Here is a 14,881-nt window from a genome sequence, read left to right as displayed (position 1 = left end):
GACAATTAAGGAATAAAAAGCTCCATCGATATAAAATTCTACTTACCACATAAGCTTAAGTTGGAGGTAATAATGAAACTAAACAGCTATAAAAGCCAGTCAGCAATGCATGGAAAGCAAAAGCAAGTAAGCCTGACGGAAATGACATACAAGACACCACCAAAAAGGAAATTTTTTTTTTTGCAAAATGTGCTGTAAGCAGTGCATTTGCCAAACATGTGCATTCAGTGCAGTATAGCAATGGCATTGCAAACGTGGACTATGACCTAACCTCTAAAACTGATCTATAAAACCTCTAATAAAATCAAGAGTTTTTAAGCATTTTATAAAAAGCATAAATAAATATCTACATATATTTCACTAAGATATGTTACTCCCCTGTTTCTATGGTTTTCGTCAAGAAATATTTTAATGCTACCTACCTACAATCAAAGAGTACACAAAACCACATTCAACTGAAAACAATATTGAAATTGTCAAAACGATTGTCAATTGTTTTCCGAATTCCAGAGGACATTCATTGCTAGCACTTTACAAAAAACTACCTGCATTACATAAAATTAAATTCAGTAAGTATTCATTTTTATGAAAAATCTACTACAAAACAAAGCTCCTATTTCAATATTTTCACAATACGAGACTCAAGCAACTAATATTAATAAAATCCTATATCTAACTCACTATATTTCTAGCACTCATACTATGAAACAAAGACAAATCACTTCATACTATCAAATATGTAAATCTAAAAAAATACAAGTACTGTACTGTATTGTAAATCCAATCAGGATACTGTATAAAATGCAAAAACATAAATCAATTACTTGACTTTCATTCATTTCAATGCTGAACTAAAGATTTTAGAATACAAGGATAACTTTATGAAGGTAACAATGAAATCTTTTACTGCACAACAATGATCTTCTTTCAACATTACCTTCAAATATATCATCACAAGGACAAAACCATACAGCAGATGTCTTACCTATTTTAACTAACCTACAGTGCAACTAAATGATGTAAATCCCACAACTAAGGTTAGAAACCAACTACTAAATAATATGACCTACATCAGATTCAACTTTACCCATATAGCCCGGGGAAGTCTTATACTGCCTATTCATAACTATAGTCCATTTCTTTTAGCGATGCAGATTTGCACTGACTCGCAGCGGTGCCCTTTTAGCTCAGAAAATTTTCCTGATCGCTGATTGGTTAGAATTATCTTGTCCAACCAATCAGCGATCAGGAAACTTTTCCGAGCTAAAAGGGCACCGCTGCGAGTCGGTGCAAATCTGCATCGCTAAAAGAAATTGACTATAGATCTACATTACAAACAAGACACTTTGTACTCACCAGTTAAGGGAGACCGAAGGGCACTTAGGTAGGAATTCTGGCGGGCTACAGTTTTAGATCTCGCGTGGCCAGACTCATCCATAGATTGCGTAGACCAGAGGCTCGTCATAGACGCCTGTGAGCAGACTGAATTTGACCGCTCTCTTTCCAGGACGTCTGCAGATAAAAGAAAACCACATATATTAGAGGCTAAATAAGTACTATGTACCATAAGAATTTGTAAATTTTCATCTTCATAATATTTGGAGTATTCCCTAAAATTTCTATAATGTGCAGTAACATTTAAAAGTTAGGTTGTGGACTAAAAAGCGATGCTTTATTTGCTAAGGTTGTTATTTTTATTACAAAATTTTTATCTTTATCGCAGTTTTTATTAATTCAAAGATGGTTTTTGATGTGATTAATTCTGTAAAACAATTATTTGTGCAAATTCTATGGACAATTAACAACAACACATGACAAAAATATATACAAATCCTTATTAGTACTTATGTATGTAACTCAAATCTCAAAATGGATAATAATTACAATTGTTTACAAACTCCTATGCACTACAGTACAACTTTACAAAACATAATCTACAGTATTTATAGGTAAGTTGAGTCAGGTGTACAGTATCATGTAAAGTCACCAAAGGTTCAGACATCATCATTAATGCAGAAACATCATCATAAACTTTAGGCTGTGTTCATAAAATGCAAATTTTCTAGGGATCTAAAACTGGTTATATAACACCTAAATGTTTATCCAAAATGACAAACTATCAATGATACAAACTGTTAAAAATAAGGAAAGAGGAAATACTCAAAACCCTTAATAAACTAACCTGAATCACTCTGAGGTCTGCATTGTTTAGGAGGTTCACAATGTATATGAGGGCCACCGACAGGATTGGAGCGATTCATGGAAACCATCTGTCCACTTGAGGCATCTGAACAGTGGAAGATATATACTATATGTTACATTAAGAGGGTATTTTTCATAAGTAACAAAAGCCTTTCTGTTTGCTTAAAATCATAAATAATAATGATTCACACTCTATACTCTATAAAAGTATGACATTTAATTTTAAATAGGTCAACAGACCCATTAGAATTGGAAAGAAAGATAAATACAACTTAGAAATTACTGTGCTATAAAAATAGCAACAATGTCAATCAAAATCTTTTCAATTAATACTCCTCAAGGAATCTATATTTCTTCAAAACTTAAGAGTTAAATTGCTTTATCATTATCAGTATTTCTAACAGTCTAGCCCAATTGTCGATCCAGCATACTATATGTTTTGATTAAAATCACAAAGCACCAATGGGATGGTAACCCCAGTCAGAAAAACATAGCTACAAAGAACACAGTCAACCACAGAAAAATTGAAAATCAAAAAGAATTTGGTTTTAAAACAGAAATAAGCAGTACACTTTTCAAGATAAAATTATTCTCATGCACAGGTTTGAAGTCTTCGACACTTGAAAAATTATGGCAAAGGCAAATAATTTTAGTCCATTTCTTTTAGCGATGCATATTTGCACCATTTCTTTTAGCGATGCATATTTGCACCGACTCGCGGCGGTGCCCTTTTAGCTCGGAAAAGTTTCCGGATCGCTGATTGGTTGGACAAGATAATTCTAACCAATCAGCGATCAGGAAACTTTTCCGAGCTAAAAGGGCACCGCCGCGAGTCGGTAGAAATATGCATCGCTAAAAGAAATGGACTATAGTTAAGAGTTTACTCAAAATAAAGAGACGGTTGCTATGCAGTACCAGCCTTTGTGTGATTTCATTATAGTATAGTTGAACAAGAAAAAATTAGGGTTCAAAACTCAAGGGGACTTATTAAAATATCTTTTTTTCTAATGAGAATTGAAAATAAACAATGATCAAAGTTAAAAAGTTTAATGAAAAGGAATGGATGATGAAGCAAAGCAGAGAGCAATGCAGCTAGGGCTCAAGAATTGCAGTAAAAAACCTTTGATGCCACAAAAGGTTCACTGAAAGATGTAATGTTCCTATTGGGCTATACATATGTAAAAAAAAAAATCAAATAAAGAAAAAATGAATAAGGTGAACAAGAAAATCTTTTCAAATGTATATCCAAACTTGGTATTGGGAATAGAAAACATTATATATCTAACCTCTTTCACTGTCATTTGAGGAAAAAATAACATCTGCCCCTGGATACCATGCACCATAATTCAATGTTCCAGTTTAATTGTATGAAAATTAAGTGGTGATAATATTCAATGTTTAATAGCAGTAACTACTGTACTACAGTACTATTTGCATCATTGTTTTATAAGTCTTGTCTCAGAAAACTAAGACATTCTGTTGTTGTAGCTCAAGATTTGGATCAATCTACACTAACCAAACTGTCAAAAGCTGTAAACTTTAAGGTCTCCTAAGTTAACTTCATTTGGTTGTCAAGGGAAGGCATATGAATTAGCCAATGCTATACATTAAGTTAAAGAACTTAAGATTATATATATTTATTATTCAGAAAATGCCCTGTATGATTAATAAATATATAGTACAGTTAAAGAATACAAACTCTAAGCTTTTCAAAAACATGAGACTACTAATCTGACTACATATAAATCTTAAATGAGTGTCTTAAAACTTTGGAAGAATGAAATCCCGATAATTTAATTCCACAAAAGAGCAATTCCTTTAAGCCTTTGGTACCATATAATTTGGATGTATGCAAGTCATAATTCATTGGCAAACACTATTCAGTAATCATATACAGTACAGTACTGTACTCCAATACTGTAGCTGAATTAGTTAAGAGGAATTTGAAGCTCCTTGTCCTTTAAAACTTGTATGATACAAAAACAAATGAAGTTTACAATTTCTGGAACTCATGTGATATATATAATTGCCTTACTAAGAAAATGAAAGTTTTCTACGCAAGCCAAACAAACATATGAAAAGTATGAAAATTTTCAACATGAAACAGTATGAAAAGTAACTAATAATCATACGTAAGACACATCCCTTTAAAAGCCAAACAAAAGCAAAGTAAGAAAACAAGGTTTTAACTAATGATAGGGTTCATGAATGTGCTCAGTAACTGGAGACAAATTCACATCTAATCAAGAATGAAGACTTGCAAATATTCATGCGGACATCATATCATTCCAAATAAAAGTCATGTAATGTATTCTACAATTCTAAATTATTTCTTTTAATAATTAAGACCCCAGGCAAAAAAACCTTAAAAATAATTTCATACATGCAATACCATTTGAAATCTACTGTCCCATAACTAAGAATTTAAAATAACCTAAAATGAAATTTGAATAATATTCCTCTAAGTTACTAATCTATCAGTAACTCTATTCAGTCAGGCTAATATCCCTTCAGTAGTGATAAAATACTTTCCTCTATGTGACATTTAGAAAAAATTGTTATAAAACGGTAGAAAGGGAGAGCATTAACATTTTCACAAGTAGTTTAATCATGTGAGTGAAAAAACTATATAATTTTATGAATAAGTATATACAAAAACTATGAAACTAATTAAACTAAAAATCTCTTCTATAAAAATGAAACTCAATTTTGCATAAGACTAGATCATTAAATTTTCCTATAACCTCTTCATAGCAATGATGAGACTAGTACTCGAAAATGAAGGTAAAGCATCAAAATGCATAATAGATTCTGCAAATTATTGCACCTCTCTTATAGCAGTAACCACTCCATTTATGAGTGACACTGATGCTGCCACTATTACATACCTGGTGTGGGCGAATAGAGATGCCTGCTAACAGGGAAGACACTGCCACCATCAGACAAAGATCTAAACACTTTTGGGGGTGATGGAGACAACTCATAAGCAACGCGTTCGCTTCGCGCTATCTCAGCACTTTTGCGTTGTCTTGGGGAGTTAGTGTAGTGAGTACCGAATTCAAATTCAAAACCTAAACATGGAAACACAAGAAAAGATAGTGCTATGGGACTCTACAATAAGCAATTCCAGTACTTTGACAAAGGACTAAAATAGCAACAAAAAAATTACAAAAATTACAACATATCAACTACACCAATTAATCACAGCTACACTTACAGTGTTAACTACAACTGCTGTCAACCCCTTTATGAGTTTTTTCTAAAGAAATGTGAAATCCTTAAAACCACATAAAATTAACGTAAATCAATTAACGCAACGTACAATACTGAAACCTATGCATTGATTTCCATATCAAACTGCGGTAGATCTACAATAACAGGAAACCATCAGGAAATAAAACTAATCATGAAAGAATTATAGACTTACTAAATTCTGCAATGACCTACTTTTGCCCATTAATACATATATTAACAATGTACTGTTCGAATACCTGCACCTTCTTAATTTACTATTAATAATTTAAAAAAATATTGCAATCAATATCCTCTAAAGAACTCTCAAAAGCGTTAAAAATCAAACAAGTACAGTAACGTTCATACAATAAGGAGTTGATGGTCTTAATCTTTTCCTACACCTGTTTATGAATAACACTTAGTCAAGATTCTTATAAATCATATTAGTGTCACTATTTATCAAAGCTAGTTTGAGAATCTAAAAGATTAACATCTTTGATAATAGGTAATATTTCAGCTCTTTCATAAATCGTCCCGTTTACCGATGAAAAAACTACCCCATTAATACCTAGAAAGACTCCAAATCCTTCTTGACATTATTTTAAATTAAGCCGTAATTACAATAACAAATATGCAGGGTACGATCTTGAGACCAATAACCACTGAAATGAATAAAAATGTACCATAATACTTCACATCATACAGGGGTTGACAAAGCTAAGTAATAAAACCAATTTAATAGCATTACATAAAGCTACTCATATTACAGTACAGTACTCTAAACTCAAAATCACTACAGTACTTTCCTAAAAGTATCCAAAGGAACCAAAATAAAAAACTGTCCTCTAGAACAAAAGTATCATATGAATTAAGATATCAGCAAAGCATTTAAAGTAGTTAATCATAGTGTATAAACTGTCAGTCATACAGGTGTAGTATACCTGGGAATATAAATTCTACAAACCTCAAGTTGATTATTAATATAGTATAACCCCTTAGGTCTCAATGCTTCCACATTTGAAAATAAAGAACTGAACCAATTTACCTAACCTCCGCTATCTTCTTTTCATTTAAATTACAGTAAAATAAATATCCATTCCACCACCCAAGAGGTTATATTGGTTCTAGTTACAAAGATGAAAAATTCTTTATTTGCATTTCCTTCTAATTCTTCAAACTACATGATTAAATACTTTCTTAATCAGCAATAGCTTTGCAGATGTTGTAATTCATATACTATTCTAAAAAAAAATACTGCTAAATTCTATCATTTCTATGAACTTCCACTGATGTTTATATTGCTTCTCTCTCAAAGCTTGGCTTATATGGACGTTTACCCCAAAAATAAGTAAATATTTGTTTTCCTTTCTTTCCATAAACTCATGTCTTGTACAGTATTGAAACAGTCTAGCAGCTAATGGTAATAACTGCGGCATTTGTACACCTAATATATTTCATCTTGCGCGTCTTCTCATGACTTGCGCATGTTAAGTAGCCAATGCATTACCCTTAGATTGTGAGGCATTTATAAGATATTTAAGTTACTAGTGATATTAAGGAAAGTTTTCTGGATTTGCTAGTAATTCCCATGTTGATTGTTCATGGAGATTTTCTGGGTGATCATTTTCCTCATGCTCAGTGTAGATCATGCTGGAGACTGTGTTACGATTTAGATAATTGTTGTAACGAATGCAAAAGCATTACTGATCATCTTTTGGAAAAACTATGGTCAAATGGTTGCTGACCAGAGTAAAAGTTCCAAACAAAAAATAAATCCAACTTCTATTTCAGGGGAAAACCCAGAGAAGACTATGCTAGTTGATTACAGTTGAGATGATCATGATAATGCCACTCCAGCCTTTGAGCTTTCAAGCTTTGGTAATTATAAGACTCAGAAAATTTTGACATATTTGGTTTTTTTTGTTCAATCTAAGACGGCCAGTCCTTGGGCAAAGGCTAGAGATTCTAGCCTTACCTACTAAGTCTCGAACCCAACGGTAACTCCTCAATATTGCATAGTGGTTCTAGTGCACCAGTCAGTGCAGTTTTAAGGGTTTTGATTTTTCTACCATGAAACCCTTGCTTTCTGCAATCCAATCCGCTCTTTTTAGACCATTTGATTCTGAAGTAAAAGACTGAGCCGATAGCCTGGATTCTAATATTCTTCTGCTCTTTGAAATAAGCACTCATGAATAACCACTTATTTCATATACTAATGACATAGCCTATTCTATATGAATCTTAAAGTTTCGGCTGGTTGCTGAACAGTTCCATCATGTTTCGGATGACAATAACTATCAAGTTGGTAGACTGGATCCTTACATCTCTCCTCTCACTGAAGTAGGCGCTCATGATCAACCTCTTCGTAGCTATATTAAATACGTAAAATATCGTATAATTCCAGTAGAACAGGAAAGATAATCTTACATCATTCTGTTAAAGCTTCAAAATAAACCGAGTGATTGAATCACCTTATGTAGGCTTGACCACTACCACATCTCAAGCTTCCCTTAGATAGCGCAGGTGTTAAAAGTTTCCACACCAGTACAAGTATACAAAAAGGGAGCTTGTTCATTTTCTTTTTGAGGTTTTTCTAGTCCGGGAAAATGAAATGAGGAAAATACAAAGGAAGACATCGACTGATAAGGTATCTAATCGTTAAAAATAATTATTATAGGAGGACATCCACGTTACTTTTCTTCTGTTACCTCTTCATAGTGCACTAATATGGCTTGTCCACAAAAGTCAATTAATTACCAGCCAAAATCTAGCATTAAAATCTCTCTCAAAACGATCTATGATCTATAAAAAATCATGTACAGTACTGTACATGCTTACACAGTACATATATTAAAATCAAAACAATGCAGAAGGATTAGTTTGCCTAATCTTATTATTGAATTGTTGATTCTCTCGCACCCATAGCTAGTGTAAACAAAAGAAAATCATCAAAGGCAAGTTTCAAAGCTAATTAACTAAATAATGTAGTTTTTGATAATGATGTGGGGAATATACTTAAATCTATTCCTTCAATAAAAGCTCTTATACAAGAGAAGTTTACAAGTAAGTAGGTTACTAAGTATCTTGACCTTATTTTGGATGGACTAACTTGTTTAGATATGAATAAATAATCAATTAGATGATTATCAATTATTCTGAGCTGAAAACATTTGCATCCCAGGCTTACCAGTGAATAATTAAGATTTTGTAACATATTTCATAAAAGAAAGAGATCTATTTTATTATACTGAAGCTATTTTGCTATTCATATAACAATAACGGAATAAATTTTCTCTGTTTCATTAATGTTTGCCAGATAACTAGATGAAATTAGGTTTTGATAAATAGTTTTATATATAATCAATCTTTGATACAATGAAGAAATTCAAAGGGAATTTCTTGTTGGTAAGAAATGCATTTCAGATTCACACTGCAGTCCAGAAGGTCCTCAACCTACAAACTTAATTGGTTCTGAGAAGCTATTCCATAAGCCGAATTTGGTTGAATTTTGACCTACGGTCGTCGGCGCCCACTCGTGTCCGAGTATTGGGTTCTGTCGTTAGCCATCAGCCTCCTATCGATGAAGAAGGGTGGAGGAAACGACAGAATGCCAGTAGCTGGGTATATTGTTTTGGGTGGTCGTGGCTTTGCAACGGCCACGCACACACACTTGGCCCACACCGTTTTCACCGCGGCTCAAGACATATGAGGCAGGCGGCTTCTCCGATGTTGGTTGCATCGGGCTGCCAGGTTCTTGTTATGTCAAGGCCCGCCTTGTTGCCTGCCCGACAGGCATTGCCCTACGGTAGGCCTAACCTGAATCCAATGCCTATGATTTCCAGCTACAAAAGGCAACAAATAGTTGGGTTTCATATAAGATTTTTCATAACTCTGACCATCCTTTACATTTAGATCTCCCTGGACAATTCTATCCTGTTCGTAATACTAGGCAGGCAGTTAATTCTAATAGCCAGGCCTTCTCCACCATGAGGCTCAATACTGCACAGTATTCTAGAAGTTTTATTCCAGCTGTTACCAAGTTGTGGAATGACCTTCCTAATCGGGTAGTTGAATCAGTAGAACTTCAAAAGTTCAAAGTTGGAGCAAATGTTTTTATGTTGACCAGTCTGACATGAGTATTTTTATTGTTTATATATGACATATCTGTTTTGATGCTGTTACTGTTTTTAGAATGATATATTGTTAATTTATTCTCATCACTTATTTATTTCCTTATTTCCTTTCCTCACCGGGCTATTTTTCCCTGTTGGAACCCTTGGGCTTATAGCTTCTTGCTTTTCCAACTAGGGTTGTAGCTTGGCTAGTAATAATAATAATAATAATATCAGGTTATTACAAATGTAATTTTCCTTACTGTATCAAATGATATAATATTGTTTTATTACAATATTTCTTTATCTTATCTATATTATTTTCAGTTAGATTTGTGTTTGTATCTTCAAATATTTGGAAGTCAAACATGTACTGTTAAGTTTCAAGAGAAAGTTCCTTAGTCATTTGCTTAGGAAACCATTCTTTGGAAACACGGAACTAAGCCTTAGGTATTAAATAAATTTATAATTTTAGGACTAAATTTCTCATCTCCTTCCTTCACTGGGGCACCTACATCAGTGGGTGGAAGTTGGCAATATGAACATCAATGAAGAGTCAGAGAAATAAGTAAAACTTTTAATTATAGAATTTATAATTTCTATCTGGGTGGATGGATGGAGTGAAGGAAGCTCTGGGTGATAGGAGGATAAATGTGAGAGAGGCAAGAGAGAGTGCTAGAAATAGGAATGAATGGCGAGTGATTGTGACACAGTTCCGGTAGGCCCTGCTGGTGCCTCCAATGCCTTAGATGACCGCGGAAGTAGCAGCAGTAGGGGATTCAGCATTATGAAGCTTCATCTGTGGTGGATAATGTGGGAGGGTGGGCTGGGGCACCCTAGCAGTACCAGCTGAACTCGGTTGAGTCCCTTGTTAGGCTGGGAGGAACGTAGAGAGTAGAGGTCCCCTTTTTTGTTTTTGTTTCATTTGTTGATGTCGGCTACCCCCCAAAATTGAGGGAAGTGCCTTGGTATATGTATGTATGTATGTATAATTTCTATACTCGCCTAATGATCATATACATGAACACCCAACTCCTTACTCACTAGTAATGGCGAAAGGATAAGATTAGTTTCGACTTTTAAACTGAAAAATAAAAGGTATGGCGTATCGACGCAATGGTTATAGCAATTAGCTGCTAGATGTCTCAATACCTTAATAAAGGCCTAAGCCTATTGAAGGGAAAGAAGACAGGAAATGTCTTGGGGGGTAAACGTCAATATAAGCAAAACTTCAAGAGAGAAGCAACTGAAGATCAGGTAAGTATAGAAATAACCAATTTTATTACTAAAACTCAATCATTTCTACCTCACGAGTACTGAGTCACTGATTTACTTACAAGTTTGAAAGGAATTATTTTTACAGTCTTTCAATCCATTATAGATGCTCCCAAAAAGCTATAATAACTACATCTTTCTTATGACATGAAATACATCCTTGATAAAAAAAAAAAAAAGGATACTGTGCAGTCCTAATCTTACGTGAATATTTCCTAGCCCTTAATTACCTAAAAAAATTGCATACTATTGGCCTGTGCTATTAATCTAGTTATTTAGAACTGACCAAAATGCAGTACTCATTTCTAATTCAAATAAATGTTTGTCTTCATTTATATAAAAGATTATGCAAAAATGAACCTCAAACCAGATTCACTACATATTTGAGTAATGAGCTGGAAAATCTAATACCTTTTTGAAATAATACGTCTCTGCTAATTGAAAACAAACGTTTCATTAAATATTAGACCATTAATGCTTTCACACTGCAAGGCAATAGCGCTTTTTGCTCCCTACACATTGCATGACTTGTAAGCAGCATTATAGCATTTGTTAATAAGATTTTGCTTAACCATACATTCTCCACATAAAAAATCCTTTCCCTAAATACAAAAAAAAATTGGGGAACTTTTCTTAGGAACTTTTCAAACATATATAAATACATAAGCTTTCTCACATTTCCTTGCTGCATGTTATACATACTACTATTGCTTGTGAACTGAATAAATCCTCAAAAGAATTCCTCACAGAAAAAAAAAATCTATTCCAGTAATTATTGAAATTCAATAACCTAAAATAATTGGTTCTACAGTATTCACATACAACTGTATTCTAAATTCATCCCTATTCAAAATATAGAAAACAGAATTTTGACATACTAACTCTCTTTCTTTTCTTATTTACCTTAAACTTGGTTTCTAAAACATATATTTTCATAATGTACTCCCAGTAATGAATTCAACATAAATAATTTTCAACTATAAAAAAAAAAAATTATTCAGATACTTTTCATCAAACTAGGCTAATCTTACACAATGCAAGAATGGCTATAACTGTAATTTATCAAAAATATAGAAATCCCATGTCTCTGGTCAGAGAATTCAAAATTCATGTCAATTGTACAGTACTCTACATCAGTGCCAGTAGGTTACTGCTCTGTGCATTAAAATTTGAGCTATTCTAATGTTTCACACAGTATTCAGCCCAACCTCATGACAGTATAAATTTGATTGTCATCTAGTTACCGTAGAGGTATTACGCCCTAAACTGTGTATTATGTGGAACACAGCAAGGAGTAATCCCAAGTTCTTTAGTGCATTTTCTCAATCCCTGACTGCATTATTCTCTCTTTTTCTTTCCATTTAGCTTTCCAATTTCATCTATTTTCACACACGTCAATCCTTTTAAAACCAATCCTTTACGTGAACTTTGATGCCTAATAAAGGTCAATGACAATACTAATAATAATATCAATACTTACTCAAGTGTCAGCAACTGTTATCAGAAGCATCCCACAAGTTAAGTCATTAAAACCTTCCATACATAAATTAAGCCTTATCTAATGCAGTACTGCAGCATATATCAATTTCTATATTGAAATAGCTTATACAAGCAACAAGGACTTGGATGGACTCACCCCTTGAAAGAAATTGAAATCTGAAAGGACTAAGAACAGATACACTTACCAAATCAATGACATTCCTGAAATTAACTAGAAGTGATTGTGGTTATTGCTTAAATGCTATTATCTTTTAAATTTACCTGAAGGAAGCTGATCGCCATCTTTATTTTCAAATTCTTGCTTGCGCTGAGCAACATTTGGAATCTTAGAACGCTGAGACAGCCTGGACAATTCAAATCGATGAAAAGCTGATTTTCCTGAAGGTTCTTTTTCCGTGAGATTACTTTCAAATTGCTTGGCTCTTCGTGAAACAATCTGGAGCTGCTTGATACGCTCATTATCACCAACCCAGGCAAGAGGAAATGATCGAACGCTTGGTGAATTGAGGGAGGTTTGACTTCCTGTGGGTGTACCAAATGGGGTACAACTTTGTGAGGAATCGTCTATCCTGCTACCTTGTCGTCCTTGACTTGAAAGAGAGGAGGAAGACCCCATTTCTGGAATGGGTATGTTCTCCTGAATACGAGACAATGTAGTGATGAATGGTTTTCCATACCTTGAAGCAGGTGTACCAGAATCCACAACACCCCCTGGGTAAGGCTTAGGAACAGAATTACCAACCAGAGATCGGTGCATATTTGTACTAGTTTCCTCATTTGAGCACATATTCTCTTTATCAGTGCCATCTACATCTTTAGACTTTTCTGAGGACATATCTGCAGGTATGCTCCCTGATCTTCCTTTTGTTGCTTGACTTGAAGACCGATGCTCGATTTCTGACTTCACCCTTCGCAAATGAGAATGCTCCTGTTGTTTTGGAGTAACAATAAAACTGAGGGCTTTAGTTATAGCACCAGGAGAAGGTGGAGTCTGAGCTCCAGGTGGAGGCCAAAGAGGTTTTGGAAATTTCTGAGGATTAACATGGTAATCCCTATGAATAACTGGAGCTTTACTGACTGGAAGCCATATCGGTTGGTTAGGCCTTCTTAGAAACTCCTCTTTCCTCTCAACATTCTTCTTTATTCTTTCAATTACCTCTTGAGTTTTCCCATTGTCTTGATAATAATCACTAATCCAAGTTATGGGTTCTGTGCAACTTCTCCGGGCTCGATTAAGCTTATTTCCACCTTGTGTGAATGCTTCTGCCTTTGTGCTTTTGAGACTTTGGTGACTTCCATGTACAGTTCCATCACGAATTAGTTTGGAGCCATCTGGTTTAGTGTGTACACTTGCGCTGCGCAAGTGGGCTTGGTCAACTCTCATACGAGGTGGGGAAAGTGACTGAACACGGACACGCTTAGCTTCTGCCTCTCCCCCAACAGATGATTTTCGGCCTACATGTGATCCTGGGGCCACATGTTCTGGTGTTTTCTTGGTATTCCCTGCATTCATTTTGCTTTCAACAACTCTTGTCTGCACTACTTCATAGACACGACCATCTGGATCACGCTCTAGTCTTCTACTATCTCTTACATTTCCTCTGACCAAAGCTCGATCCAAGATAGGTTCATAAACTCCAAAAACGGATGTACTGGAAGGCTCATTTGTAGACGTATTTGTACTAGTTGGCACAGGACTGTTATTCCTAGCTGCAGAAGGCACATGAAGAGGCACTGAGGATAATTTGTTCTGAATAGTATGTACAGCTTGCCTTCGATCACTGGCGGCAACAGGTAGGGATTGCTTTCTATTTGCAGAGGCCACAGTTGGTTGTGTATTGGAGCCACCAGCACTCAAGGAATGCTTTCTACCCCCTGCCCTCTGTGGTGCAGAAGGTGAAGGATTCCCTCGAACATTTCCCCCCGGATGCTGGGGATGAGCAGGCATGATGGCTGGTTGCTGGGGTCGTTGGAATTGGGGATGTCCCATCATAACTGGCTGCGGATGTGGTCCAGTTGACATGGCAGAAATATGAGAAGACAATGATGATTGTGAAGACCAAGCCGATGGTGAAAGACTAGGTGGATAGTGTGAAGGAGAAACTATTAGCCCCGAATCTATTAAACTTGCTGGAGGACTGAAATGCTGCTGTCTCATTGACGGATGTATTGGCAAGGGACTAGGATTGGGGATCCGGATATCCAAATTACTTTCAGGATTGTGGGCAGTATCTCCAAAAACCTGGAATGGTAAAGGACAATCAGTCAAAGCATGTTAAAAGTGCAAAAACAGCTATCTTTAAAATGCAAAAAAAATCTATTTGAATAATGAATGTTTGGACAAATAATCCCTATACAATATAGTATTTTCATATATTCCATTTAAGTTAAAAAAAAATAATGTTTACTCTTAGTATGGATATAAAGTAGAACAGCATTGTTATGAAATGCTCCAGATCTTTTTTATTATTTCACATGGATTTCACAAAAAGTTATTGCACAAAATGTTAAAAATTAAAATGTTTGGAAAGGATCATATAAATCCTATAAAGTTCATT

The 14,881-nt window shown here is 34.7% G+C and overlaps 1 protein-coding gene across 1 annotated transcript in view; it reads right to left on the bottom strand.

Moving 5' to 3' along the window:
- LOC137654824 (uncharacterized) overlaps positions 1-14,881 on the bottom strand; it is a 103,755-nt gene that overhangs the window by 77,568 nt on the left and 11,306 nt on the right. Inside the window, exons 4-7 of the mRNA XM_068388780.1 lie at positions 12,585-14,565; positions 5,091-5,273; positions 2,183-2,287; positions 1,357-1,512 (exon numbers count right to left, since the gene is read on the bottom strand). Coding sequence (XP_068244881.1) covers positions 1,357-1,512; positions 2,183-2,287; positions 5,091-5,273; positions 12,585-14,565 — 2,425 coding nt within the window. The remainder of the gene's footprint in view (positions 1-1,356; positions 1,513-2,182; positions 2,288-5,090; positions 5,274-12,584; positions 14,566-14,881) is intronic.

This window comes from Palaemon carinicauda, chromosome 15, assembly GCF_036898095.1.
Source record: "Palaemon carinicauda isolate YSFRI2023 chromosome 15, ASM3689809v2, whole genome shotgun sequence".
In the NCBI taxonomy this organism is placed as follows: Eukaryota; Metazoa; Arthropoda; class Malacostraca; order Decapoda; family Palaemonidae; genus Palaemon; species Palaemon carinicauda.
Note: the sequence above shows the minus strand (reverse complement) of the source record. Positions and strands in the feature narration are given on the sequence as shown.